The 26,696-nt window shown below is 41.8% G+C and overlaps 3 protein-coding genes, 1 long non-coding RNA gene and 1 pseudogene across 5 annotated transcripts; 1 reads left to right on the top strand and 4 right to left on the bottom strand.

Moving 5' to 3' along the window:
- Positions 1-855: 855 nt before the first annotated feature.
- Positions 856-13,094, bottom strand: LOC111325049 (synaptophysin). 2 transcript variants are annotated; one of them, XM_022928755.2, is made up of 5 exons: positions 12,935-13,094; positions 11,452-11,799; positions 5,269-5,451; positions 3,561-3,735; positions 856-2,203 (listed from the first exon to the last, which is right to left on the bottom strand). In XM_022928755.2, exons 1-4 carry the CDS (start codon positions 12,998-13,000, stop codon positions 3,583-3,585), a joined length of 750 nt encoding a protein of 249 aa, XP_022784490.1. In that variant the 5' UTR covers positions 13,001-13,094; the 3' UTR covers positions 856-2,203; positions 3,561-3,582. The 2 variants fall into 2 exon arrangements, with proteins under 2 accessions (XP_022784490.1, XP_022784489.1); XM_022928754.2 differs by having other exon boundaries at positions 856-2,372.
- Positions 5,311-11,589, bottom strand: LOC148730026 (uncharacterized). The gene is made up of 3 exons (XM_088760793.1): positions 11,452-11,589; positions 5,805-7,677; positions 5,311-5,451 (listed from the first exon to the last, which is right to left on the bottom strand). Exon 2 carries the CDS (start codon positions 7,613-7,615, stop codon positions 6,647-6,649), a length of 969 nt encoding a protein of 322 aa, XP_088616919.1. The 5' UTR covers positions 7,616-7,677; positions 11,452-11,589; the 3' UTR covers positions 5,311-5,451; positions 5,805-6,646.
- LOC148730027 (uncharacterized) lies at positions 9,390-10,666 on the bottom strand. The gene has a single exon (XM_088760792.1). The coding sequence runs from the start codon at positions 10,604-10,606 to the stop codon at positions 9,398-9,400; it is 1,209 nt and encodes a 402-aa protein (XP_088616918.1). The 5' UTR covers positions 10,607-10,666; the 3' UTR covers positions 9,390-9,397.
- A 3,985-nt stretch (positions 13,095-17,079) lies between the features above and the next one.
- Positions 17,080-19,083, bottom strand: LOC148730028 (uncharacterized; annotated as a pseudogene).
- A 3,264-nt stretch (positions 19,084-22,347) lies between these two features.
- Positions 22,348-24,075, top strand: LOC148730029 (uncharacterized). Its single transcript, XR_016001782.1, has 2 exons — positions 22,348-23,253; positions 23,373-24,075. It is a non-coding gene; the product is annotated as an uncharacterized LOC148730029 (long non-coding RNA).
- Positions 24,076-26,696: the final 2,621 nt, after the last annotated feature.

The raw sequence follows: 26,696 nt of genomic DNA on the forward strand, positions 1-26,696 counted from the left end.
ATATTCATTGTACCAAAACCTCTATTGTTCGCGCCTCGGCACGAGCGACGGTAAGGGGCCTTGAACAACGCGAGCCAGTGTGTCTAGTATTATTAGTACCAGACCCCGACGAATCTTCTCCCCGACTCATCTCAATTCTTCCCGCGAGCGGAGAAACGCGCGTCCTGCACCGCTGGTAATAAAAGAGAGATTTAGCACTGCGTTTACGTGAAACTGCAAACATCAGCTTGTCATTTCACGTTTCACGTAAAATAGCGTGAACCTTGCTACTTTCGCGTAAATTCACGTCAAGGTGGATTTGAAGGTGTCCTTGTATGACTTACAAGGAATAGTCTTGGTGCCCTTTTTCGGGCAATTTATTTCTACTCTGTAAGAGAAAAAGTGAAGAAAATCGAACGTACACGGCAAACGCGAAACAGGCTACTTTCAAGTAGAAACGGCTACACGCAGCCGACAAACGTGAAGAAATGACGGGAAAAACAATGCCACGTCGTCACTCTTGCAGTTCATTTCCACGTAGACACGGTGCTAAATCTCTCTAAATAAGAAGTTGCTGATTTTTCAGGGATGACAGTATCAAACAGATTGTGCTACTTGTGTCACAATGGATCATCGGACACGAGGACGCACCCAAAGGTTCACCCTCAAAGGACAAAACGCGTGGAGTGGAAATTTATTTGCACATGCACTCAACCACGATCGCACACGCTGCAAAGAGGGATACAAGTCGTTCCCTTCACACTCACTCACTCTCTCTCTCTCTCTCTCTCTCTCTCTCTCACTCTCTCTCACACACACCCACGCACGCACGCACGCACGCATGCACACACACACAAACAAAATGCACACAAGATCACCAATAACACTGCATGAATATAATTGATTACACAAGTTAAGCATATGTAACATACAATATTCAAGAAAAATGTCCTGACCTACAAATATTGACCTGATTTTCATTAATGATGGCAACGAGTTAGAAGTACCCCTTTACAGAAGTCTCTTGGATTGTAGTTATCTTTTGGAGACAGAATGTCTTTCTTCAATGAAGCTACATGATGCAGTAAATTCCATTCAGTTAGTAAAAGTGACCCTACATCATCAAGTTTCAGAAATTAAGAGAGCAAATGCTGCTTCTCTAAACATGACAAAAACACAGAACTGTTATCCTTAAGTTTTTAATTTACACAAATACTAGGCACACTTTGAATTGATTCTGTTATTGAAAGCTTGTATCTGAATAACAGATACATTTTTGTTACTCTTTTGTCTAAAAATGACCCATTTACAAAAGGTAAACACAGTATTTTGACAAAAGAAAAGTATAATTCAAATTACAGACAAAAAAGAAAAAACAGCAATTATAGACTGAGATATAGTTGAAAATAGTGATGAACCATTCACAACAAATGAAACCAAACATTAAATTCTTTCTTACGAAAAGGGGGATAATACAAGGGCTTTAGAGATTTTAAGCATCTATGTTCAAAGTTTTAGTTTAAGTTCAAAGTTTATAAAGAGGATCTGAGATATATCAAACAAAAAGGTTCCTTTTCTTAAGAGTAAGATTTTGTTCTAAAGGTGTTTCAATTATCTTGGTTCTAATGTTATACTCTGAGAAGACCAGAATCTTTAACCAGTGAATCTGATTGGTTATTTGTAACTATTTCAGCCTTTTACAAAATGGACCATGGTCCAGAATTTTTTCAATGGCCAAGTGAAAAAAAGAAAAAAAAAAAAAAAACAGCAGTTAAAAAAATTGGTGGTTCATAGGGGGAAGTGACTGACACCTTAGTCTTAAATACAGCCCTCTGCTGTCGGCCCTGCAAGGCACTCAAGTTCTTGGGCACAGACTTTTCCCATACAACCTCAAGCCTAGTAAATAACATATATCTATATCATTATATTAGGACCTCCACCTCAGTCAAAAACTGCTTATTAATCCATGGCATATGACTATAGAAGTTTTGCACAGCAGCTGTGTTGGATGGCAGGAACAATGAAAATATTTTGCATAAGAAAGAAATTATTTTCCCATGGGTAAAATAATCTATTGTTTCTGCCATCCAACATGGCTGCTGCGCAAAACCTCTATAACATTGTTAATCACTCCTTAGACCTGACTAATTAGTATCATCCAAAAAAAATGTTTCATAATGAATGCTTGCTAACAGAGTAATCCATAAAGACAATTTATCTGCAACTAAAAATACACAAACTAATTAGACGAAAAAACTGGAAATCACTGTTTTCTGAAGTATCTCAGCCGGCCAGAATCTTAAATCCTCATATCTGATAGGGTAATAGTGTGCCAGTAACTGGTTCAGCTTTTCACAATAAGGAACATGGTCCAAAATTGTTTTGTGCCATTCCTAGCAAAGTGAAAAAAAGCAAACCAGCAGAAAAAAAAAAAAAAGTTACTGGTCTAGATCAGTCTGCATCGGAAAAACTGTGCTCACCTATTAAATAACATAATGGAATTATCCTTAAGGATGAGCAAATATATTGTTGTTTAAATCAGAAGTTTTGAAACTGAACCTTGCATATTTCTTCTCAGGCTTTCAAGTTTGACACATTTTAGGACCAGAAATAGTGTATTTTATGACTACAATAAAAAATTCTAAGCAGCTGTTTTCAATTATCAAGGTGGTACTCTAAGAAAAATTGAAGGGAGCCCAGTGCTCTGAAACTGTGAAATCCAGGGTGCCTAGCATTTGCTTTTTATGAAGAAACTAAGATTCCTGAGTCACCTAAGAGCAAAAGTAAGGCACCAGAGGCCACCGAGCACTGCTAGACAGCTCTGTTCATTCAGCAACATTTAAACCTTTAGAAAACCTAACAAACCCCTTTAGTGTAATTTCAGAGCTGAGCAAAGAGTTTCCAGCAATCTTCTTGGTGGAGCGGTTCCTTATATGATGCTATGTAGACCACTCCATGCGGTTTATATAAAATGTTAAACTAAAACGTTAATAAATGTTACTAAAATGTTACGATTTTAGAAGTTTCTCTGTTGTTCAGCTCTGAAATTATACTAAAACAATTATTCGCCTCAGGTTCGGTGAATATTGTCAAATAATCCCCTCGACTTCATCTTGGGGATTATTCGATGATATTCACCCAACCTGAGGCCAAGAATGATTGTTAAATAGTGCCCAGCTCCTAGTTTCTCCTTCCAGCAATACCCTTTACACCCTAACATCAGTATGCATATTCTCCATACTGTTCTGTATACATTCCCTAGGGTGTTGACAAGGAGAATTTATTTAACAATCCAGCATGTTTTTAATCATGTGATCGTTCCTGTCATTCTCTTGACCTTAGAGTTTGATTCAGGGGTGACATGGTATGGAGAAATTGAATTTTTGTCACTCTTAGAAGTGAAAAGATTAAGATTATGAGAATAAAGCATTGATTGTTAAACAAATTCTCCTTGTCAGTTCCAAAGGATATATAAATAGAAGAGTATAGAGAATATGGTTACTGATGTTATGGTGTAAAGGGTTAAGTGAGCTTCTCTAGAGTTCACAGTTCCAACAGTATTTCAATAAAACAAAACGTACCTTGCAGTGCAAAGAAAGGAGATTAAATTGCCGGGGCAGAAGGAATATCTTGTCGTGGAGGCTCCTGCGGCACACTCTCACCACTTTGTCCAGAACGGGGACTATGCCATGGTGTCTCTTTAAAAAGGAACCACAGATTGCCACCCCAGACAAAAAAGTTGAGGAATCCAAAGACCTATAAAATAAAACATCATCTCATTTGTAATTCTCCCCTCTGGCTGCTTAACCCTTTTGCTCCCAAAATCTCATTAGTAATTCTCCTAACTGTCTACTATACAATTCATATGATGTTAGTTGGGAGATTTTGGTATTGGATCAACTGGTGATTCCCTAATTGATGTTTTTCTTTATTCTCATCACTTATCTGCCTGAGGCTGTATTGACAATATAAAGATAAATTCTGTCATGTTAACTATTGGGAGGAAAAAGGGGTTCTGTTTGCAAAAGAACACATAATTTGGTAAAATTGAAGAACGGCTCCCCAAAATATCTGTCGACCGACAGTCACCCTTATTTATTACAAATTGCACTCGAAATCATGTGATTACCTATACTTATTGCTAAATCAAAGTAACTAAACTCTTCCAATCTCAACAGAACAATGTGTCAGTCAGATACTACCCATCAAGTTCAAATAAATGAAAATTGATACGGCCAATAATGAGGTTTGCAATGCATCATTGGGCAATTAAGACACTCGCACTCGAAATTTACCTCTATCGCGTAGTGTTTGTCAAAATTCATTTTGAGGTAACTGTGAAAGTTCAAACTTACCAAGATGACAGTCTAGTTACTCGATTCTGAATTTGTTGTCATTATGTTAGCCAACTCAGGGGTTTCATTAAGAGCCGGGCACTGGCCAAATTGACCGGTTGTAAGGACGGTTTTGCCCACCTGGTTTAACAATCTGGAGGAAGGTTTATCTTATAAAGAAGTTTAGTTCAAAAAGTTTTGCCCGCCTGTGAAAACCAGTTGCCCTCCTGCTGAAAAAAATCAATGAAACCCCTGCCAACTGTCAGTGAACTGTAATAGATAAGGGTGACTGTCGGCCGACAGATATTTTGGGGAGCTGTTCTTCAATTTTACCCATAACTCAGGTCATTTATTTTCCTATAACATGTCAGTATGATTGTACTGTCTTGACTCACAGCCCCAAAAAAATCTCATAAACTTACATTTTAAGTTTATCTTAAATGTCTTAAACTAGCAAAGAAGTTCTAAATACACTTGAATCTCACATGAAAAGTTGCCATTATTCAAAACTAGTTAAATCACTCAGCCTTAACCCGAGAGTGACCAGCATCTAATTTCTCCTTACAATATCACCCCTGAATCACACATTAAGGTCAGGAGAATAAAGGAAATGATCACCAACTAAAGAAGCCCTTGATTGTTCAACAAATTATCCTTGTTGGTATCTTAAGAAGTGTATGGGAACAGTGTGAAGATGATGGTGAGAATTTTTTAACTCTTAAAAATAGTTGGGGTTTTTAGAGTTAACTACCAAAGACAAACATCTTTTTTCTCTTAACAGAAGCACTCCTAGAAATGATTGCCAAAAAGGAAAAAAAAAAAAAACTCTTCATTTTTAAAAAAATCCTTGTGTCATGACTGCTGGAAATGTTTAGAGGACTTCACAGAGAATATTTCTATTGATGCTAGAGTGTACATGTAAGGGGTTAATCATGTAATCACATTAATCACGTACCACAGCAACAGTAGCAGATCCATAAGTTGCCCCACTGAATGATGAACAGCCTTGAGTACAAGGTTTAAAATTTTTAAATAATTCTGTCTGGCCTGTGGCGTCTTTAAGCCCAGACAATCCAGCGGCCCATGCTATGGAGCTTGTGAACCAGAAGATGACCAGGACAACAGTAAAGACAAAATCCTACACAAGCAGAAAAATAAAAACATCTGAGCATTTTCATGAATTGTTTGTAAAATTCAGTGTTACCGTATTTATTCATCTATAAGCCAAGCGATTTTTTTCACAAAACTTTACCAAAATCTAAAAAATTTGAGCTAGAGAAGGGTTCTCGGCTTATAGCCGAGTGTTTTTCCAAACATAATTTTTTCGAAACAGCAAATTCAAAGGAAACATAGATATATTTGTCTATAAGCCGAGATATTGCATGTAGAAGTAAATAACAAAACAAGTTGAAGTTGGTCATTGACTTTAAATATGCAGTTGCTTCCAATGCAGCAGTTTGTTGTTTTTGGTGCGTAGTAAATACGGCTTACTGTTCATCCTCAGTGTCGGCGTGGAATTCGTCATCCATCTCCTCCTCATCTGCTAGTTCTGCCGTTTATTCCGAGTAGATTGCTTCATCTTCCATGCTATCTAGAGTATCAGAGATTCTGCAGGTTTTGAATGAGTGTATAGATGCTTGCAAAAGTGTTTTAAAAATTTCGAAAGTGACCAATCAGAATTGCCCATTCCCACGATTGGTAAACAAACTCATCGATTGTTGCATGTTACGGTGTTGAAATTTGCGATGATGTTAAACTCATCGGCACTGATGAGCTTGGAGGAAGGTGCCGTAGCACTGTGGCAGTCGCGCTGACTACCCACAGCAGGGAGGTTACCATGGCGACACAACCTCGGTCCACCCCCCTGGCACCTGTCACACTGACAAGTCAGTGGAATTGTTTTTATACTTACCTGCTCTTGGCCCGCCATAGAGGAGGGAGGGCGGGAGCACAAGAGGCGGCTCACGTTAGGATCCGCGACGATCTCAAAACGTACTGAAAACCTCGTGACCCTGCAATTGCAAAGGGGGCGCCCCGCAGCATGTCCTCCACTGACCATCATGCCTTGATTTTAACCTTGCCTAAATTTCATTTAGCCTCATTTAAACTCATCGGCACTGATGAGCTTGGAGGAAGGTGCCGTAGCACTGTGGCAGTCGCGCTGACTACCCACAGCAGGGAGGTTACCATGGCGACACAACCTCGGTCCACCCCCACAATGGTGCTTGAAACAAGAGGGACCGGGGTTGAGCCATGGTACCTCCAACCCAAGGCTCCACCAAGCACCATTCCCCCTACCTTTGCTTATTCACTGATATGGCACATACTGGTAGTCACGACAACTGCTGTGACAAGCTAGCCAAGACATCTGCCGGTGTCCGTATGTACATCTGATATGCATTACTCGACCATCTACCAAGTGTCTGAATCAGATGGTCTGGAATCCCCTTGCGAGCTGCAACCGTGGCTGCCCCAATCCTGAAGCTGTGGCTCGAAAACTTCCCGGGGATGCCCGCCGTCTCCATAATGGTGCTCAACCACTTGTTGAGTAGGGGTCGAGACAATGGTTCTCCCGATTGGAGCCTGAACAGAGGGCCAGGTGCGTTTCCCCTACGGGACAAGTACGATAACACTGCCTGTAACGCGCACAAGGGCGGAGATCCCTTGCCAATGTGAAGGGTTGCCCCATTTCTGAAAGGGTCTGTTTTTGAGGCTTTGATGAAGACTTGTAGGCATGTTGGGTCTAGGGATGCGTCTACGGCCAGATCCTTCACCTGTAGGTGCACTGAGGGGGAAAACTTGGATGAGGAGGGAACTGTGAATTCCGAGGCTCTTAGGAAACCGAAGTATGCCAAGGAACAGGCCGCCCAGAACATGCAATGGTCAAAATTGTGTAGGTCCAACGATTTGACAATCACCATCATGAGCTGGTCTGTGATTGGCAGACGTTCACGTTTGACTATGCCCTGGGATCGCTTGATCCCCCGAAGAACTCGCTGTAGGCGCAGGCAATTTAACAAAGGGTCATTGAAGCCCTGCTCAATCTGAAGGGCACGCACAGCAGACAAATAAACGGTGATTGAAGAGTACTGAATGGATCCGGCCAGGTGGGACACAAACAGACACAAGGTCCACTCGTCAACTGGGCAGGGAGACCCAGAGGGTTGGAGCTTACCCAGTTGCTGGCAGAACTCTATGAACCTTTTTTGACCAGAAGCGTAGGAACGTCGTGTGGATGGAGCTAGGCCTTCTTGGAAGAAATGCATGCACTTGGATTCTAGAGAGCTGACGTCAAGTCGCATATCACCTCTGGGGGGACTGAGGTGGGGGCTGCCAGTGCCGTTGGGGCCAGGCGTCTGAAGTCCTGCCAATGAAAACGGGAAAGGGCGTCAGCAACTGAATTACAGAGTCCGGGGATATGCAGTGCTGAGAAGGAAAACTGGAACTTTGCGGCTGAGTGCAAAAGATGCCGCACTAGGTGCATGATGGCTGGCACCTTTGACGTTCTCGAATTGAGGATGGCGACCACTGCCTCATTGTCGGATCGAAACCTTATGTGCAACCTTGGCCACCTATGGCCCCAGACTGCGGCGGCAATTGCAATGGGAAATAGCTCTTTATAGGCAATGGACTTATCGACTTGCTGATGTAGCCACGAACCGTTAAACCACGCTGAGCCCCAGATGGCCCCGAATCCTATAGCCCCTGATGCGTCAGTCAGAATTTCCAAGTCTGGGGGAGGGGACAACCCCGGGAATAGCCAGAAACCAACACCGTGCCAATGTGACAGGAACTGGTGCCACCACGCGAGGTCGAGTCTAAATTCCTGGCTCAACCGAATAGGGTGATCCTGCCTGCGGAAGCAGTTCAGGAGATCGATCATCCTCCGAATGAAGGCCCGACCTGGCCAGACGACTTTGGCTGCATGGTGAAGGTGACCTATCAGGGATTCCAGCTCTTTCTTGGTGCACCAGCGCTTCGCAGTCCATGCTGCGATTAACTCCCTAAGCGCTGCCAACTTGTCCTGCGGAAGTTCTGCTGATTGTCGAACCGAATCTAGGTGAATGCCGAGAATAGTAAGAGCAGTTGAGGGGCCCACACACTTCTTAGGATGCAACGGGAGGCCTAATTGTTGGCAGACTGTGAGGGCTGTAGCTAAGTTATAATGACACACCTGGGAGCCAGGGGGGGCCACTAATATGAAATCATCGAGGTAATGAACCAGGTCTGAGATTTTATAGTTGTGTACAAGGATCCATTGAACCATATTCGCAAGTGAGTTAAAAATATAGGGAGCGGACCGCAAACCAAAGGGGAGTGCTAAGTCAACGTAGTACTGGCCTCTCCACTTAAGTCCAAGCAGGTAACGGTCCTCTGGATGCACAGGGACGTTACGATAGGCTGATTCCACATCAAACTTTGCCATCAGGGCCCCTATCCCGTGTGCGGCTATCATCCTGATAATTTCATCCAGCCGTATGTAGTGCATCGAGAATTCTTCCGGGTCTATGCCATCATTAACACTAAGCCCCTTGGGGGAGGATAAGTCTACTATAAGGCGCCATTTGCCTGTTTGACCCTTTTTTGGAATCACGCTGAAGCTGCTGATATGCAACTTGGGTAACGGGGGGGATAGGAATGGGCCCGCTACTCTCCCTAATCTGACCTCATCAGCTAGGTAGGAATCGATTACTCCTCCGTGTTTATATGCTGTAGGCTTATTTCGTTTTGCCGATTTAAGATTGCCCACCGGAGTAAAGCCGAGTCTGAAGCCAGTACGCAGTCCTTCGAGGACATACCGGACTTGCCCTCTATCTGGATGACCCCTGAGCTCATGTTCGAACCGATCTGGTTTCAGAGGAGACACTGCAGAGACTGGGGGGAGGCTGACTGTGGGTGAAAGACACAAAAATTCAGTAGGGCTAGTCACAGGATAGCCAAAACATATGCTATTTATTCGCCTTCTTCTTGAGTAACAGAGCCTGGTGACAGGAGGTAGGCTAAAGAACAATAACTAATGCTACAAATTAGAACTAACAACAAGAACAATGTCTATGGGCGATTGGGCCCTTCAAGGCCAGTGCTTAGCGTTTCTTGCTTCTCTCATTATCCCTAGAATAGCTTGGGGAGCGTGACCTTCGTCTGGAGGCTGAGCTCTGGCAGTCTGCAGCGCGATGATCTCCATTGCAGGAGCTACACTTGTGAGCGAATTTGCAGGACTTATAAGGAGATGAACACTGGCCACGATTCCAGGATCTGGAAATGATGTCAGAGGAATGCGATCCAGTCGCTTCCCCCTGGGCGATCACACGGCCAGGGTAAGAGTGGTTAGTTGTCCCTGCCGCATGGAAATTAAATAACTGCACGTTCATCGCTGACCAGTCAGTCAGTTTTGTCGCGGCGGCATGCTGCCTAAACGCTAGGTCATAGTTTAGCCACACTTGGCCACCAAATTGGCGGTACGTGCGTAGGATTAAGAGCTTATATGCTGTTAGGTCACGCCACCGATGCGGGAATGACGATGCAATGACCAGCATGAAAATTGTAAACGCTTCGACCCAACTGACGACGTCTTCGATCCGACGGCGAGGCTTTTTGCCGCTCGACGTTAGAACTACTCTTCCATCAAACAACAACTGTGGCTCGGTTTGCGCCTGGAGGAGATTTGGCGTGAGCAGCTCGCTCAGGTCGGTAAATTTGCCCGCCAGAATTTGATTGACGATCTTTGGAGGGATCGGAGAAAACCCCGGGCCAACAACGAAGTGCTGGTCGAACAAACTAGATGAAAGCGAGGGGAGACTACTGACCGTCATTGGCGTCGCCATTCTAACCGAAGTAGAATTCGTCGTAGGCATAGAGAACGTGCTCAAAAATTCCGGTACAGAATAAGAAACAGACGTACCTGTAGCCGAGATGGGCGAAGTCGTTTCAGAGAATCCCAAGCTAGAACCTGCCGCCAGGAAACTTTCCACGTGGTTGGCCAACGATGGATTCAACACTGACGAGGGTGGAGTTGCCGTAGCGAGCGAATTCCCATTCGTCGTAGTTGCCGTGGTGCTGGATGGTAATGAACAGCCCTGTAATGAATTTACTGCCGCTAAAGCTGCTTGAGAAGCCACCAGCCTAACCATTTCAAGCATATCCGACGGCATGCTTGGCGAGTTTACGAGAGGTGGCGTGTTACATGCCGACGAAGACGGAACTACCGTGGACGCAACAGTCGATGTTGGATGGCCTTCGTTGACGCTAAAGCAGGCAGCGGAAAGGCTATTTCTAGTCTGACGCCCTTCCATTACTCCAAACGGGGCGAAAGCGGAGAATACGGTAAATATTTCAGCACAAGAGGCGGCTCACGTTAGGATCCACGACGATCTCAAAACGTACTGAAAACCTCGTGACCCTGCAGTTGCAAAGGGGGCGCCCCGCAGCATGTCCTCCACTGACCATCATGCCTTGATTTTAACCTTGCCTAAATTTCATTTAGCCTCATTAAAAAGAAAACTTATCTTGGCTTCTCTGCTCTGTAAACAAATCAAGTAATCTCTCATCCAGCTGCAGATATTTCTGAGTGTAACAGCCCATCGTTGAGCGTTCCGCTGACAACTCGAGCTCTCCATTGAAGAGGCTCTCTTGATCTTTCCTCTATCGACTCACCGACTCTCTGGTTATCTCGGATGTGTTTTCGATGGCAATACTGCATTGAAACTGTTTTCTGTTTCGAACTTTTGCATTCATTTCAGTTTGTTCAAGAATGGAATTCTCTGAATGTGGTCACAGCTTATAGCCGAATATTTTCAATTTACATGTTTTAAGAACCTTCCCGATTAAAACAGACCGAAGTTTAGGGTCTCCGCTTATAGCCGAGATCGGCTTATAGACGAACAAATACGGTAACAATAGTTGTCCTTAGTTGTCCTAAGAGTGACCAATATCTAATTTCTCTTAACACCATCACTCCTGATTCAAACAATAAGACCATCAGAATAAAGGAAATAACCATCAACTAAAGAAGCTCTTGAATGTTAAACAAATTCTCCTTGTCAGCTCCTTGGGAAATGTATAGAGAACAGTATGGAGAATATGCATACTGATGTTAGGGTGTAAAGGGTTAAAATAAATTCACCATGATTAAACTTACCACAACTGGAAATGAAAAATAACCAACATCAGTTGAAGTGGCTTCCTTTGCTCGATCTTCAAAAAAGATGTAGTAAACAAGAGCCACAATGATGAACAACATGGATACTACGCCAGTGAAGACGATATACTCAGCCTCAGACCTGTAGTTCAAATTCAGTGGACTTTTTCCTGGTCGGGTATCATTGCAGAACGTCTCTCCTGCGACATATGTTTCCATCTCACTGAATGGGTAGTAAAAATCCACACTAACTTTGCGTTTTTGTGGTGGTGTTTCTTTGCAGTCGAGGAAAAATTCAACATGACCTATAAAACCAGCTACAGTGGCAAAGGCAAATATGGTGATGATCTGGATGAAAAGACAATAAAAAGGTCAGAGGAAAAGAACAGTCAGTGGTATGAGGCTCATGGCCATAACAGGGTTCTGGGGCAGATACAAGGGAGGTTTGGGTGATTTGGTCAAACCCCCTGAATTTCCCCTCTGAATGCTGGAAATCATGTTTCCAAAGACCTTATTTTTAAAATCTCCCAGGGGAGCATGCCCTCGGACAATTGTCTGAAACTCCCTTCACTAAATCCTGGATCTGCCCCTGGGGTTGTTATCAAAAAAAAAAATGTATGATCTAAACTGGTTAAGCAGGAAATTTGAATTACGCTGACATACATACATACATACATACTTTATTTGTCCTAAATGGGCTATTAAGAATAAAGAAATAATGAAAACTATATACTATGAGCACAAGGGATGTGATGCAAAGTAACATGCCCTTCTCAGCATCTTTCCAGCATTGTGGGACATATTTGAGTAGTTTTTTAGCCATATGGGCTAAACTTCAGAATACCCGGCCACTCATTTACATGTCATTAAATAAGAATAGCTTCTATTGTGTTATGCCTCATTCTTCAAAGCCTCCCGACACATGTAAATGATGATGTAACGTCATCGTTACGACTTACACTAACATGAACACATGGGTTTCTTCTGTAGTGCGATACTGGCTTTGCTGTATATAAGGATGTTAAAAGGTTTTAAAACCCCTGATCAGCTTTGATTAATCAATATATTTCTTCCTCACGTAAAAGCATATCTCCATGCTAACTGTAAGAAGTAAAAATGAAGCTTTTGCATCATGACTGAACGATAGAAATGTACACATTGTTACTCGTGCCCGAAACTGATGGTCGTCAAAAAAAAAAAGTAATATTGAGAGGTTTATAATTGTAACTCGATCGTTTACGGGTTGAATTAAAATTGACCTCATATCAGACATTTTTATCAATTATTGGCTAGCAGTAATCACGGATTGCGCCATATTGACTGTACATAGGTCACTGATGTACCTCTGCGGCTGACCATTCAAAAACGAGAGTATTTTAATCTAAATAACGCTGATTCTAATGTAGCAATTTGCAAACACAATGAAGAGCGCAAGGCATTAGCTATTTCAGCGCTATAAGGCACAATCTCACCGAAAACTCACCAGTTCGATGCCTTTTATGAATCCTTTGGGTTCCTTTAGAATCTCGATGTTTGGCTTTTTGTTCATTTTGACCAGGAGAAGAACAAGTGATCAAATACGTTCACGCCAGACCAAGTACAAACCATACACACCTGCACAAACCGCTCCTTTGCGCCTTGTCACCGCTAAGCAGCCTGGCCACTTTCTCCAAAGCGTCACTGCTATTTTTAGCTCCCGCACTTTCGGGGCATGTTGTCATGATCTTTGGCATGTCTTAGCGATTCGATCCTGACGCGTAAAAAGCTTAAAATTTCTTATTTCTTCCGGAGAATTTGTGGATTTTTTTCGGCAGATGGGTGAACGGATTTCTCGTCGATTTTATTTCCTTGGTTTTCTGTTTAATTATTATTCTGTCACGTGAACATTAGAGAGATGGATAAATTACTTTACTTAAGTCTCAAGTCGTTTAGAGCCCAGCATCAAGGTGCTCTACCAATTGGGGAGACTAAAATATAAATTAAAGTAATTTAAAGTGAAATCTATTCAACTAGTATCTAGTACAAGTATAAAAAAATTATTATTAAAAATTAGATCTAAGAACAAATCCATTGATTAATGGTGTCACAATATTGTCACTTAACAACTGATTAACAACTAACTACGTAGGTGAACAGCAAGAACAACGCGTTCACCCGTCGTCCAACAGAGAAGTTACATTAAGTTTTCGAATCATGCTCCTAAAGGGGTTCAAAGTTTTTGCAGATTTTTCAGACATTAGGCATTCCCGCCTGGAACCAAATAAATTCATGTAACGTTTGGAATGAGTGGCATCTAACCACTGAACGATATAATTTTCAGCTCAAGCAGCATGCTATTAGTTCCGTTCATCTAAATACCTTGTGCCGTCCTGCAAAGCTATGTAGAAAGCCCATAGACGACCATAGACTCATTTTATCGCGATTTTCACAATCTTCGTTTGATCTCAGTTGCTTTACTATTTTGCTACATTCCTTTGACAACCCCCTTTGCTAATGACAGAGAAGCTTGAGACCTCTCCCCCCTCCCCTCCTCTTACGGTTCGGTGCGGAAATAATCGTAACCGCAGCGTAAATTGGCTTGGCAAACATTCAGTTCGTAATTTGCGCACAACTCATCCGCCAAGATTACACTAATCGAAATGGTATGATGCAGGACTTTTCGGAACAGATTACCATTTATGCATTGCCAAAAATCGATTACAGACGCACTGAACACTACAGAGATTGCAAACAGGTTTATTTGCAACAAAGAACTTTGTAAAAGACATTCTGAGATATTCGAGCCGGGGGTAGACTCGTTTGGCCTGGCGTTTGGCTTAGGAACCGCTCATTCTCTTTCTCCTAATGGGGGTGGGCTTGTCCCTACTGTGCATCGTTAAATGCTAGAAATTTGCTCACAGGAATGCCAAAAAAGTTGCTAAAAATTTGCCACAAATCCAAAAATTTGCTACCTAAATTTTAAAAGTTGCTACCTATGTACTTGATATTTTTATATACACGTTGATGAAAAACTTAATATTTCGTTCTACATTGTGATTGTTGATATCGGTCAAGTAACAATACCTTAAAAACTTAATTTCCTACCATCTATTTCCGTTCATGAAAAGTTAAGAAGCAGGATGGCCTAGCTTTTTAATGCGTCACTTTTAGCCGATTATTCGTTGTAATATTAGACAAGGATGGCAATAGTCCTGCGAAATGTCTGACAGGCTATGTGCTCAAAAGGTTTATAAATATTAAAGAAACTCACATAAATTGAAGTTTTCTTTGAAATCGTTGACTTTTTCGAGCTTGCTATGCACTTTTAACCAATATTTTGCCAAAAAATTGCTCAGAAAGCCAAAATTGCTCGAAGTTACTAGAACTGCAAACATTTGCTCCAAACGCGAAAAGTTGTCCAAACTTTACGAGCACGCCCGGGACAGGCCTAGTGGGGTGAGGAGGGGGATGGAGGATTTTGGTTGTCACAATTATATTTATCTGAACTCCCTGTGTGGCTCTGTAGTATTATAATGATCCCCCTTGTTACAGACGATCGACCCCCCTCCATCCCCCCTGGAAACCATGTTATCCCCCCAGAAATCCCTCAAACCCTCCCCCAGGTGATAAGTGACAAACTGCTCCGTCACCTCTCCAATGGTTGCAATCGTGCCTTTGTCTGTCATGGGGGAAGAGAGAGAGAGAGAGTTAATACACTGTTACTTTTATTCTTTCACGGGTTTCTGAGAGGTGCCTCCTGGAATCCGTTCTGAGTGTGTCGGCGAAGAGTTTCCGAGTAACAAAGTGTAATTTACTTCTAGACTGCAGAGCAGGCGTTCTAGTAAAGTTTGGGCGAAGATTAGACCGCGCGAAAAATGGAGCGAGGCGAAAAATTTTCGCGCGGTCTAATTTTAGCCCAAACTTTACTTGAACGCCTGCTCTGCAGGCTAATTTACTTCATAAATCACTGGCTCTCCCTTGAGCTCATTTCCCCGATGATCCACTCCGGCTTGTTAGCGTTACATATTACCTGGACAAATACATTCTAAGAACTGTATAGTTGGAAAAACCAAACACTGCTCAGTCATTCTGGCCGTTTTTCAGTTCGTGGAAGATAGGAGCATCCCTGATCGGAACTTGAAGCCTCACTTAAAATTTGTTATCTGATGTATCGTTCAAAGCTAAAATTTACATAGCAGAACATAACTAGAGAATAATTCTAAAAATGGTAAGGACGAAAATACATATTCCAGAAGCTATTCATGTCTTTCTTGATCAATCATTCGTTCCGGCCGGGATATTTTGATGAGTTTTTGAGTACAATAAAAGTAAACAACCCGTGATACAGACTGTTTTAAGCTTGGATTTTTAAAACGTTTTACAGCAGTGTAAGGCTTCATTCGATTAGTTTGTATATATAGACTGTTTAATACTTAATGTTTAATCCCAGTTCGTAACCATACATAACTGATACAAATGAACTAAATACTTTAAAAAAAAAAATAATACATATATAAACAAACAAAAATACAAAAATGGTTAACAGGATGGTAGGAGGGGTAAACCAAATTCCCATGTTAAGACATACCGTCCAAAAATAATAATGCATAAACTGATATTAAAACCACTATGCCTAGTATTACAGGAAAATTATGAGCATAAGTACTTAATCAGTGAAACTGCAGACAGCTTTTAATGCTCAAACTCTTGACTACTCTTCTTGATAACAAGTTTCTATTCTTCGGTTCATTCCGGTTTCTAAGAAGTTCTTTAGTCCAGTCTCGAGTTCGTATCCAGGTGCACTCTGGAACTCAGTCTCTATAATGGTCTCCCGGCGTTTCCTCCCAGGATTAATAGGGACTTTAAGCAGATGGCTGCATGTATTTACCGTCACATAGGGCGCCAGACCTCAAACTTAACATAACGCTTAAAAGTAGCGTTGAGTTCCAAATGTAAATTAAAATAATTTGCCGCCGCGGTTTCGCTTCGCAGACGACGCAAATTTTGGTGATTTCACGCTGCTGTTTTGCAAAGGACGGATAAGAAATGTACAAAGTTTTAAAGCGTACGTGCTGGGCTATTGTTCTGCCAATTAGATCTATTGTTTTTTCCACGTTCTCGTTGCCGTAGCTGTCGTGGTTTGCTTAAAGTCTTTAATAGGGACCTTAAGAAACCACGACGGCGACGGCGACGAGGACGTGGAAAAACAAGAGATCTAATTGGCAGAACAATTGCTCAGCACGTGCGTTTTGAAAATTTGTACATTTCTTAGCCGTCCTATGCAAAACAACAACGTGAAATCGCCAAAATTTGCGTCGTCTGCGAACCGAAATCCCGTTCCCCGTTCACCGTTCCTCGTTCTATATTTTAAAGATAGCTGCAAGATATTGCGTTGAAACTGATGTTGCGTGCGTTTGCCAGATTATTTCTCCCAACAGCATAGCTGAGAGAATGCTTCGGGAATTCGGATGAATAAAGAAAATTTCACATGATGTATTTTTCCTGCAGAACAGCTTTCGTTGGCATTTGACCTCAAATTTGATTATTTCAGTAAGATTAAGTAATTATGTAGGAGGCGGCGTGGTCGAGTGGTCAGGGTGTTGGACTTGTAATCCGGTGCCCCGGGTTCAAGTCTTCCACCTTGCCACTCACCGGATTTGTTCTCGGTTGCCCGTAGTTCAACTCCTCGGCTGCGCTCTGTAAATAGCCCATTGGCCTGCCTCCTGCCAGTGGGGATTTTTAAGCTCTTAGTTAGTCTACATTGTGGCTGAAAAGCCCCTAAGGGGAAGATTCAATTAACATATATTATTATGCAGTATACACGTTTGGATGCTAGTGAGCTAAGCAAGATAGGGCGAAAATTCGTAGCCTATCTGCATGACAGGACTGTTAACTATAATAATATCTAATACTACTTAAATATAAATGATCAATATAAAACGATAAAAGTGTCAATTGGCCCAATACTAAGATGTTTTTTTTTTTAAATGCTCATGATTTACTGTTCGGTTTTTAAAATATCCTTAACTTAAAATGTTCATAAAATCCTGTTCATAAAAACTAAATCATAATGTCCTTAAAATTCTTACGCTGCAACCAGTTTAAATGTTCTTGCAATGTTCAGAGTGCTACTTAATACAGCTTTCTGCATTCTCAGCAATATTTCTTTGTATCTTGTACTAAAGAAGCCCTTCATTTCAGTTTCCATAGCTTTAGACCATCCTCCAAGTACATCTATATTGACGTTTACTTGTGAGATCTTGTATCCTGGGTGTTGTTTTGTCAGCTCAAGTCTAAGTGCTCCATACTTCTTGGTCTTTTCTTTGTCTTTCTTGTCTCTATTGTTGATCCAAGGGCAGCTCATTTCCACCATAAGTACCTTCTTGTTTTTGTGGTCGATGAAACGTGCATCCACACGATTAGATTGTACATATGTATGATCAGCATATACTGGTACATCCCAGTATGCCTCAGCATCAGGTGACTTATAAAGATCGAGGTTTGGGCTTCACATCTGAGAACCATGGCGGAGTACTATCAGCGACCTCTAGGTCTTTGAGCATCTCAAAGAAGAACACTTTCAAAGCAAAATTGTGCCTTTCTAAGTACTTGGACTGAGCTAATGATGGACATCCAGCAAGTACATGTGCCATGCTCTCAGGACCTTCGCCACACATTCTACATTTGACATCGTTCTTGTCCGTTGTTCCAGTCTTGTAGGCCATGTAGACCTTTGTTGGTGTGAGCTGTTCGTACAGTTCCATGATGCCTGCGATACAGTGGGTAGGAGCACATTGCCATTTATTGAGCCATGAAAAACAATTTTCAAGGCTCAGTTGATCATCTTGCCATCTTGCTTTTAAAAGACTTCCTTGCCACTGTTGATCTTCGACTTTTTTGACAATTTTCTCATTTAAAACTCTCTTTATATGCTTCTTGATGTGCATATCTTTGGTAGCTATCTCTGGTTCTTCTGTTGGGCTACATGATGGTTCAGTGGTATTCAAGTTCAGAGTTGTATCCAGTTCTTGTGCAAACTTCTTCGAGTCAGTGATAAGAGAGGAGAATCCCTTGACTATAGCCCATTCTTCAAACTGTTGCACAGATTTCATCTTGGGGTCTAGACTTTCATAGAGTTTAACTGCTGCTTTGATCTTGATCAGCTTATACTCTTGTTCAATGGCTCGAAGTCCTCGTCCTCCTTTCTCCCTAAGTAGATATAGCACCACTATGGAGCTAAGTGGATGACGCCCTCCATTTTCGCAGATGGTCTTTCTTGTTTGTCTGTCGATGTCACGCAACTCAGCAAGTGGCCAATGCTGGGTCCACATGGGGCATGTGAGTGCTGGAAGTGCAAACTGGTTTGTAGCAAGGACGCGGTTAAAATCAGATAGTGGGCTCGTCCAGATCACGGATAGTCTTCTGAAATACACCTTTGCAGCCTCTGTGAGTGCTTGCTTCTCGTCTTGCATAACTGATTCTTTAATCCCCAGAAACTTGTAGTTGGATCCTGACTCGAGATTCTTGACCACTGACGTCTCGTTGAGTTTGACGTCTTTGGCATCTTGGACTTGTTTACCTCTACGCACATGAATAACGCTACACTTTTTTGGATTCCAGTGAAGTCCCATATCTTGCATTGCAGTGCAGGTTGATCGAAGTACCTGATTTAGTTTTAGTTTCAGAGGCAGCAAACACTTTCAGATCGTCTACATTAAGTAAGGGTGTTATTCGAGTTGATAAAGGCTTAGTCAGTCTGTATCCCCCTGTAGCATTCAATATCCACGCAACAGGGTTAAGGCACAGTGTGAAAAGGCGTGGGCATAGGGCATCGCCCTGAGGCAGTCCCTTGTGAAATGTGATGGTGGTAGACGTTTCGCTTCCTTGCTTTGTAGTCGCTACGATCTTGGTATTCCAGCTTGCGCTCAGGTGTTTTATCACTTTACCAATCCAGGCGGGTACCCTGTGTACTTCCATCATCTCAATCAACCAGTTATGATCAACAGAAACATACGCTTTCCGAACATCAACCCATGCCATGCTTAAATTGCGTTTACCTCGATGACAGTCCTGAGTGACCATCCTATCAATCATAAGGTTGTCAATCGTTCCACTACAGCCAGACTTCGCTCCCCTCTGTTCGCCTTCCATAAGGTCATAGTCCTTCAGGTGTTTATCCAACGGGGTCTGGAGGCATGAGGTAAACCACTTATAGACGTTATTCAGACAGGTTATGGGTCTTTGGTTTTCACTTAAAAAGTCTCCTGGTTTAGGTATTAAGCGTGTTTTACCCTCCGAGAACCATAGTGGAAAGTCTTCGTTGTATTTAGAGATGGATTCAAATGCACGGGTAACCCCCTCATGTAGTGAACTAGCGCGCTTCCACCAGAAGTTAACCAATCTGTCTGGGCCAGGTGCGCTGAAGTTTCGTTTCTTGAGTAAAGTCTTGACGGCCAGTGGGGTTTCTAGATTCCACTCTCGTTCTACGGTAGTTTGTACTTGTTCAGCGATAGCTTCTTTCATTTCCAGCAGCTATTCAGTTTTCTCGTTACCAGATCCTCTCGTCTCCCACAAGCTCTGCCAGAATCTGCTCGCTTCTTCGATATTCTCGAAGGTGTTAGTGTTACTATCAGGTTTAATGTTTTTGCCAACTCTTTGGTATGCAGGGCGATCTTGTCTATCATCCATCATCTCTGTAAACTTTGCATAAACCTGTCCTGCATCTTGCTTGAATTGGTTGTTCAGTGATCTTGCTTCATGTTGTTTCTTTTCTCTAAGGTACTTTGCCTTTAACTTTTTTCAGCTGCGATTTTTTCTTTTCCATGTAGTTGACAAGTTCAGCCGATGAGATTACTTTACATGCGTCTAGTAGGGTTGATCTATTCCGTTTCCCTTTCTTGGTCAATTTTCTGTTTTCTCTTAGCCTTTCTAACTCCGCCTTGGCGATAGATATTTTCTTCCTTAAGTCTCAAGCTTTGCTCTGAAATTCTTTCTTTTTTCCTTCGGAGTTTTGTTTCCTCGGTGCGCCTTGTACAGTAGATCTTTTCCATCGTTTTAGCAGTACAAAAGCGGCTGTGGTTGAATAAAGTGCACAATTAATCATCCATAAATAAATGAATGGGTCTTCAGTCGGTGATACATAATGTTGATTAATTATTTCATTCAAGGCGATGTTGATGTTTTCAATGTCTTTCTTCGTTGGTTTTTCTTTAGTTCTGGTGTCAATTTCCCGGTTTTCATTGTTACCTGGATCGATATGCACTAGATCAAACATTTGCGACGGCTTTTCTATCAGCGCGCGTGCCTCATCACTTAGTTGTCTTTGTTTATTACTATTATTATTATTATTATTATTATTATTATTATGCCAAGTTGGCAAACAAGCTAGTCTGATTTAGAAGATCCGTTTCATGATGAAATCCTGCCTGAGATCTAATGACCCACTGGGTGTGGACCGGCAACGATTGAGTAAAAGTTTCTCCGATGGCATTAACCACGAGATCGTTACACGTATTAATTGTAACTTTGAAATCTGATTGGTCATTTATGTTGTGAAGTGTGTTCTGTTGGTCAGATTAATCGTATTTAATTTTGATCGAAGCTGTTAACGCTAAGTTAGATTGAACGAAGACTCGTCGCCGAAAGCTAGGAAAAGCAAGATTTGAACGGTATAGCAACAACCCATTTTTACATGCATGCCCGCATACATCGACTGCATTTTAGACATTTTAGTGAGTTAGAGGTCAGATATGTCGTTGGGTCTCTCAAACGCAACCTGGCTATTTGTTCATAACTGCCGGGGATTCACGAATGTTAATCATTTTTCTGGCGTGATTCTAACCGAAAAGCGGGGGGGGGGATGCAGTGTTTCCGCCAGACCGCGCTATTGAGGGAATCCCGCGTTGAAATCAGAGATGGCCCCCCCAAAAAAAACAAAAAAGGGCCAATTTGGCCCTTTTCTTTCACCAGCTGCAGGCTCAACGCAGCCATAGTATTTTAAAAGCCATCCTTTACAGTTTAAAGCTGAACAACACCAAATAGCGGACTGCGCGTTCCATCAATCAGGGCCTGGTGGAATAATTCATCATCATAACTGCGAGTAGCTTCGACTTAGTGCTGTAGCATCGAACGTGCTCGTGGATATTCATGACGGCGTCTCGCAAAAGACGATTTCCCGCTTCGCCGACAAGGTCTATCGTGAGTTTTTTCTCGACGAACGAAGAAGCAGTGGACAGTGAAATGGAGGAAAAAGAATCGAAAGACAACGAAAGTGATGAAGAAGCGACTGATATGTCACAGAAACCAAATTCTTCACGTTAGGAGAAGAAGTTTAATCAAGTACTCGGTGGTTGAACGACTACAATTGGTTAAAACACGACAGTGAGAAGGGGATGTTATGTAAACTGTTTATCCGCTTTGGGAAACAGTCCTCTTTTACTGCTAGATGCACGAACTTCAGAACTTCGTCGCTCACAAGACACGCTGAGAGCACTGATCACAGAAATGCGTTATTAGCTTCTAACATGCAGACAGATCTCAAACGACTTTCTGATTCAAAGGAAACTTTATTGAGTAGTACTTGTTAAATTTTATCATAGATCCTAATAAACTGGTTTATTTTCCTTGGTACCCTGATGGATTTTTCCTTCTGCAGCTTTCAATTTATTGGCCCCTTTCCTGAAAAATTGGCCCCTAAAAAGGTTTTCAATGGCCACTTTGGCCCTCAAGTAAAATTATCTGACTGAAACACTGTAGTGGATGCATACTCTACGATATGTTGTTTACTTACCGGATCTCAAGGCCCTGCTTATCAATGTGAAAATCGAAAAATCTACGATAAATCGATAAATCGATAGGTAAATCGATACTGGATCAACTTTTGGCCTGTTTTCATTCTTCATCTGAGACGTGCAATACGGGAGGCTGAGTTGGGAGAACCCGAGAAAAGCAAGGAACCCGTGCACTGGAGAGCAGAAACGCGAGATCTTCTCGTGCGTAAGGTTTCCCGTCCATCTCTAACCTTGCACGCTTAAACTGGGTCGTATCTACAACAACTTTTGAATTCAAGTTGGGGGAAACTGATATTATATCATTTTCTTGATTGAACAAAGAAGCACTTTCTTTAATAAACTAATTAAGAAGCAAAAGCGCCTAAAGAAAACTTCCATAACTATTTTTTTTCTTGCAGAAGCCGAGAAAGAACTGAGAAGAGACGTGAGCTAATTGTTCTGTTTGTGATGTGCCTCATTCTCTTTTCTGTCGACGAGAGGTTTGTTTCCAGAATAAAGAGCGATTTTAGTTGTCATAATACCGAGTGATATTATAAGAAAACGCCATTAAATCCAGAGAATATCACGCGACTAATTTGTCAAAACTCGTAGTAGCTGGCTGCAGTTCGTTCGGTCAGTCTTGATAAAGAAAGTAGTATGCTCATTATGTTAATCTGAACTTGTTGGGGACAACTAAAATGGTAGAATAACAAACGTTTCTTTACAAGCTAAGAGAGGACTTAATCCTCTCTTGCTCTAAACGATTCTCTGTGCTACAAAGTAATTTCTCAGTTGTCCTCCTTAAAGCAAACGCAAAGATTGCTTTTGATCCAGGGAAACGTTTTATTTGCAATTTGATCTGTATGCAGAATAGAAATATTGCGATCTTTGCTGTTTTCGCTATCAAGAATAACTAGTGACGTTCCTAGAATATCGCTATCGATCAAGAATAACTAGTGTCGAACCACGGATTGCCGAGATGTGGTGGAGTCTAATCAGAGAAGTGCACGGGCATTGCAGTTACACGATAGGATCTGGGTACAAGATTTAAGAGGTACGTTCAATACCCTTACAGTAACAGGTTTCTCCCTGTTGACGCTGGGGAAGTCTTGCAGATAATGGGTTCAAAGCTCAAAGACTTGTCAGTTAAAATCTTTCATCTTAAACTTTCAGTGAAGCTAATTTCGTTCGCCGCCGCAGAAACGAAGGAAAGAAGAAACGCTGAGAGACCAACTGAGTTCGAGAATGACCCTGGCTACGAACTCTAGACTAGACTACAAAATTTCTAGGAGATCGGACTGAAGACTGAAGCCGAAACATAGAAACTTGTGATCAAGATGTTGTGGTTGAGATGTTGAACAATACTGAAACACAGTCTGCTGTTTGCGTTATGAGCTATTAGTGCTATTAATTTACTGTATGAACTCATCAAATTATCCCGTTACGACTGGTCGATCAAGGAAGATCAAGGAACTCAAGGAAGAATGTTTGAATAGCTTTTGGATATTGATCCTCGTTTTTTCAGCCTTCAGACCTTCAAACATTTGAAACTCTCAAATCTTGACGTCTGAAAAATACAGCTGTAAAAGATTAATACGAGTGTAAGTAAATCGAATTTAGGCTTTCTAGACAAAAAGAAACCTCGAGAGTTTTTTGTTTACAACTGTGACTTCTTTTGCTTATTAAAGCAGGGGTCGCAATGTGGCCTTTTTTTTATGTCGCGTCATAAGTTGTCCTACAAATATGTCGTGACATTTACACCACGGGAGTAATGGAGGTCGCACTTGTGCGACATAAAGGATATTTGAAACCAGACTGTCAACTCTTAATATTTCACGCGCGAAAAGAGCACCAAATAAAACTTTGTAGACATGAAGCGGGTGCTAGTTTTATTAGCGACATTTCTTCATTCTCTGTTTAATTTGTTCAATGTACAAAACCTTATTGATTTGTACGCATTGTACAACACTCGCCAACGGCAAATGTAGGCTCTTGCCGCTTTAAACCGACGTCGACGGATGCGGAAAACTGGGAAAATATCTGCGAGCCAAAGGATGAAAACAAGCCATTCCCATACTGAGAATAATCAGGTGTATAGTGCAAATTTGTAAATTGGTATGGGTTGAAATTCGCCATAGGGACCAGATAAAACGTGTGTCGAGAAAACCTGTGACTAAAATATTGAACCGATAGCTAGCTGTGCACACGCGTTGTCTTTGCAGAATTGCGAAAATCCAAATTTTTGCTAGTATTTCAGATTTGATCGACGTTGTGACAGAAGAAAAACAAAAATTGTTATTTTAAGGTGATAAGACGAGATATGGCCTGCCTCGAGGCAGGACATCGGCTTTTTTGATCTTTAGGTCCTTCGGACATAGTTATGTCTGGTTGCGACAAAAGGGTCGCACTTGTCTCAAGCACACAATGACAAATTTTATGTCCAATGCAGACACCAAAAGCGTGAGTGCGACCCCTACCTAAATCAACATGCGACGCTATATACTGAGTTAAGAGTTTCTCACTACAATTCTCATATAATTTATTTCTATAATTAGAAAATTCTAGAAGGAGAGAAAAATAGAACACAATTCTTGCTATATCATTCCGTGAATTGATCGCAAGTACTAATCCAAATCGTATAATCAATACATCGAGACCTCTGTTTGAGTTAAATTCTTGTTTACGCATATGAAGGGGGCTAGTAAGCTTTCCAACGTATCGAAGAAAATTTCGCCAATAACTCGTAGTTAAAAACGCAACCAGAATCTTAATCTTTCAACAATCCGGGCAGAAACGTGCTTCCTGCAGCGCTAATAGTAGGGGTCTGGGTGCGACCCCTCTGCGGAAAGTTACCAAATTTATAGGTCGAAACTTGCGTAAAGTGCATCCACCGGTGTGGGCTTGATGTTGGGTTTCCTGTGGCTTGTGTGGCCGGACACACAGCAGTTATTGGACAAGCTGAATCATTATATCCGATGAGCGAAAAATATGTGTGGTGGTTCTCAAAGCGATGTTCCTTTATGCAGCCTTTGCAACCTCAGATCTTTTGATCCATCTCTATCTCGCATGCAGATTTACTTGTTCATGCGAAATCGTTCATCGTACGTGAAGCGACGATATCTATTAGAGAGATTTAGCACTGCGGTTACGTGAAACGGAAAACGTCAGCTTGCCCGTTCACGTTTCACGTAAAACAGCGTGAGCCTTGCTGCTTTAGCTTTGCGTGAGTTCGTGTCCTGATAGATTTGAAAGCGCCCTTGTATGACTTACGAGGAATAGTTTTGATGCCCTGTCTCCGGCAATTATCTTCTATTCCGTGAGAAAAAAAAAGCGAAGAAAATCTTTCGTACACGGCAAACGCGAATAGGTTACTCTCACGTAACAAAGGAAAGCACATCCTGCAAACGTGAAAGAATGGCGGGAAAAACAAGGTGGACACTCTTGCCGTTTACGTTTCACGTAAACGTGATGCTAAATCTCGCTATTTAGTAAGAGCAGACATACCCCACTGCGTCCGTATCACGGTGCCGAGCAGACGAATACGTACGCAATAGATGTTTTATTAAAAACAGAACATTTATCTGCGTATTTCGTGTAAAAGACAAAATGAAAAAGCTTTTGAGAGCATAAATAACTGATGAAACTGAAGTTCTCCAATGTAGAGCGGTCATCTCATTGCTTTCAATAACAATCGATCGAAACTCGTGACACTGACCGTTTATGCTACGTGCTGGAAATCACGAACTTCGCAAATTGCCTTTGTTTAAAAACCTTCTGACCCCAATTACTCAATTCCTAATTCTCCTTTTAGCTCGAATGTATTTACTTGTTCATAGGTTAAGAGACTTTGGTGTTGTTTCGATATAACATGTCGCTGATAAGTGCACATATTCTCATTACCTTTCTGTTGGAAATGTTTACTGATAGGGACTTTAAGCAGTCAGGACGGCAACGCCACGAAACACGTCGATTAAAAAATGAGTTTTTACTTTTAGTTTGAATTTCTAAAATGGCTGCATGTGTTTACCGTTTCCGCATAGGGCGCCAGACCTCAAACTCAACATAACGCATAAAAGTAGCGTTGAGTTCCAAATGTAAATTCAAATAATTTGCCGCCGCGGTTTTGCTTCGCAGACGACGCAAATTTTGGTGATTTCACGTTGTTGTTTTGCAAAGGACGGCTTGGAAATGTACAAAGTTTTAAGACACACGTGCTGGGCTATTGTTCTGACAATTAGATCTATTGTTTTTCCACGTTCTCGTTGCCGTAGCCGTCGAGGTTTACTTAAAGTCTCTAATATTAGAGGGAGAGATTACACGTTAAACCCTGTGCCGCGATTGGCTGTCATCGGGAAGGAAGTGGAACGCACATATAGAAAATTATTTTCTTCGTTATCAGACTGTAAAGCCTCATCTGCAGGCAATCAGACTGGACAGTCAAAACCTTTACTTCAGCTATATACCCTAAACCTCACTACCCAATCTATGACCGCAAGG

The sequence above is a fragment of the Stylophora pistillata genome, chromosome 5 (genome assembly GCF_964205215.1).
Source record: "Stylophora pistillata chromosome 5, jaStyPist1.2, whole genome shotgun sequence".
Lineage (NCBI taxonomy): Eukaryota > Metazoa > Cnidaria > Anthozoa > Scleractinia > Pocilloporidae > Stylophora > Stylophora pistillata.

What these genes read in the sequence shown, in the direction of transcription:
- LOC148730026 (XM_088760793.1), bottom strand. Translation starts at nt 7,615, where the DNA reads ATGCGACTTGACGTCAGCTCTCTAGAATCCAAGTGCATGCATTTCTTC.
- LOC148730027 (XM_088760792.1), bottom strand. Translation starts at nt 10,606, where the DNA reads ATGGAAGGGCGTCAGACTAGAAATAGCCTTTCCGCTGCCTGCTTTAGC.
- LOC111325049 (XM_022928755.2), bottom strand. Translation starts at nt 13,000, where the DNA reads ATGAACAAAAAGCCAAACATCGAGATTCTAAAGGAACCCAAAGGATTC. An exon ending in ATTTTTCATTTCCAGTTGTG is followed by an intron (nt 5,452 to 11,451) that starts GTAAGTTTAATC and finishes CTGCTTGTGTAG; the next exon opens with GATTTTGTCTTTACTGTTGT. An exon ending in GATCTGCTACTGTTGCTGTG is followed by an intron (nt 3,736 to 5,268) that starts GTACGTGATTAA and finishes TTTATTTTATAG; the next exon opens with GTCTTTGGATTCCTCAACTT.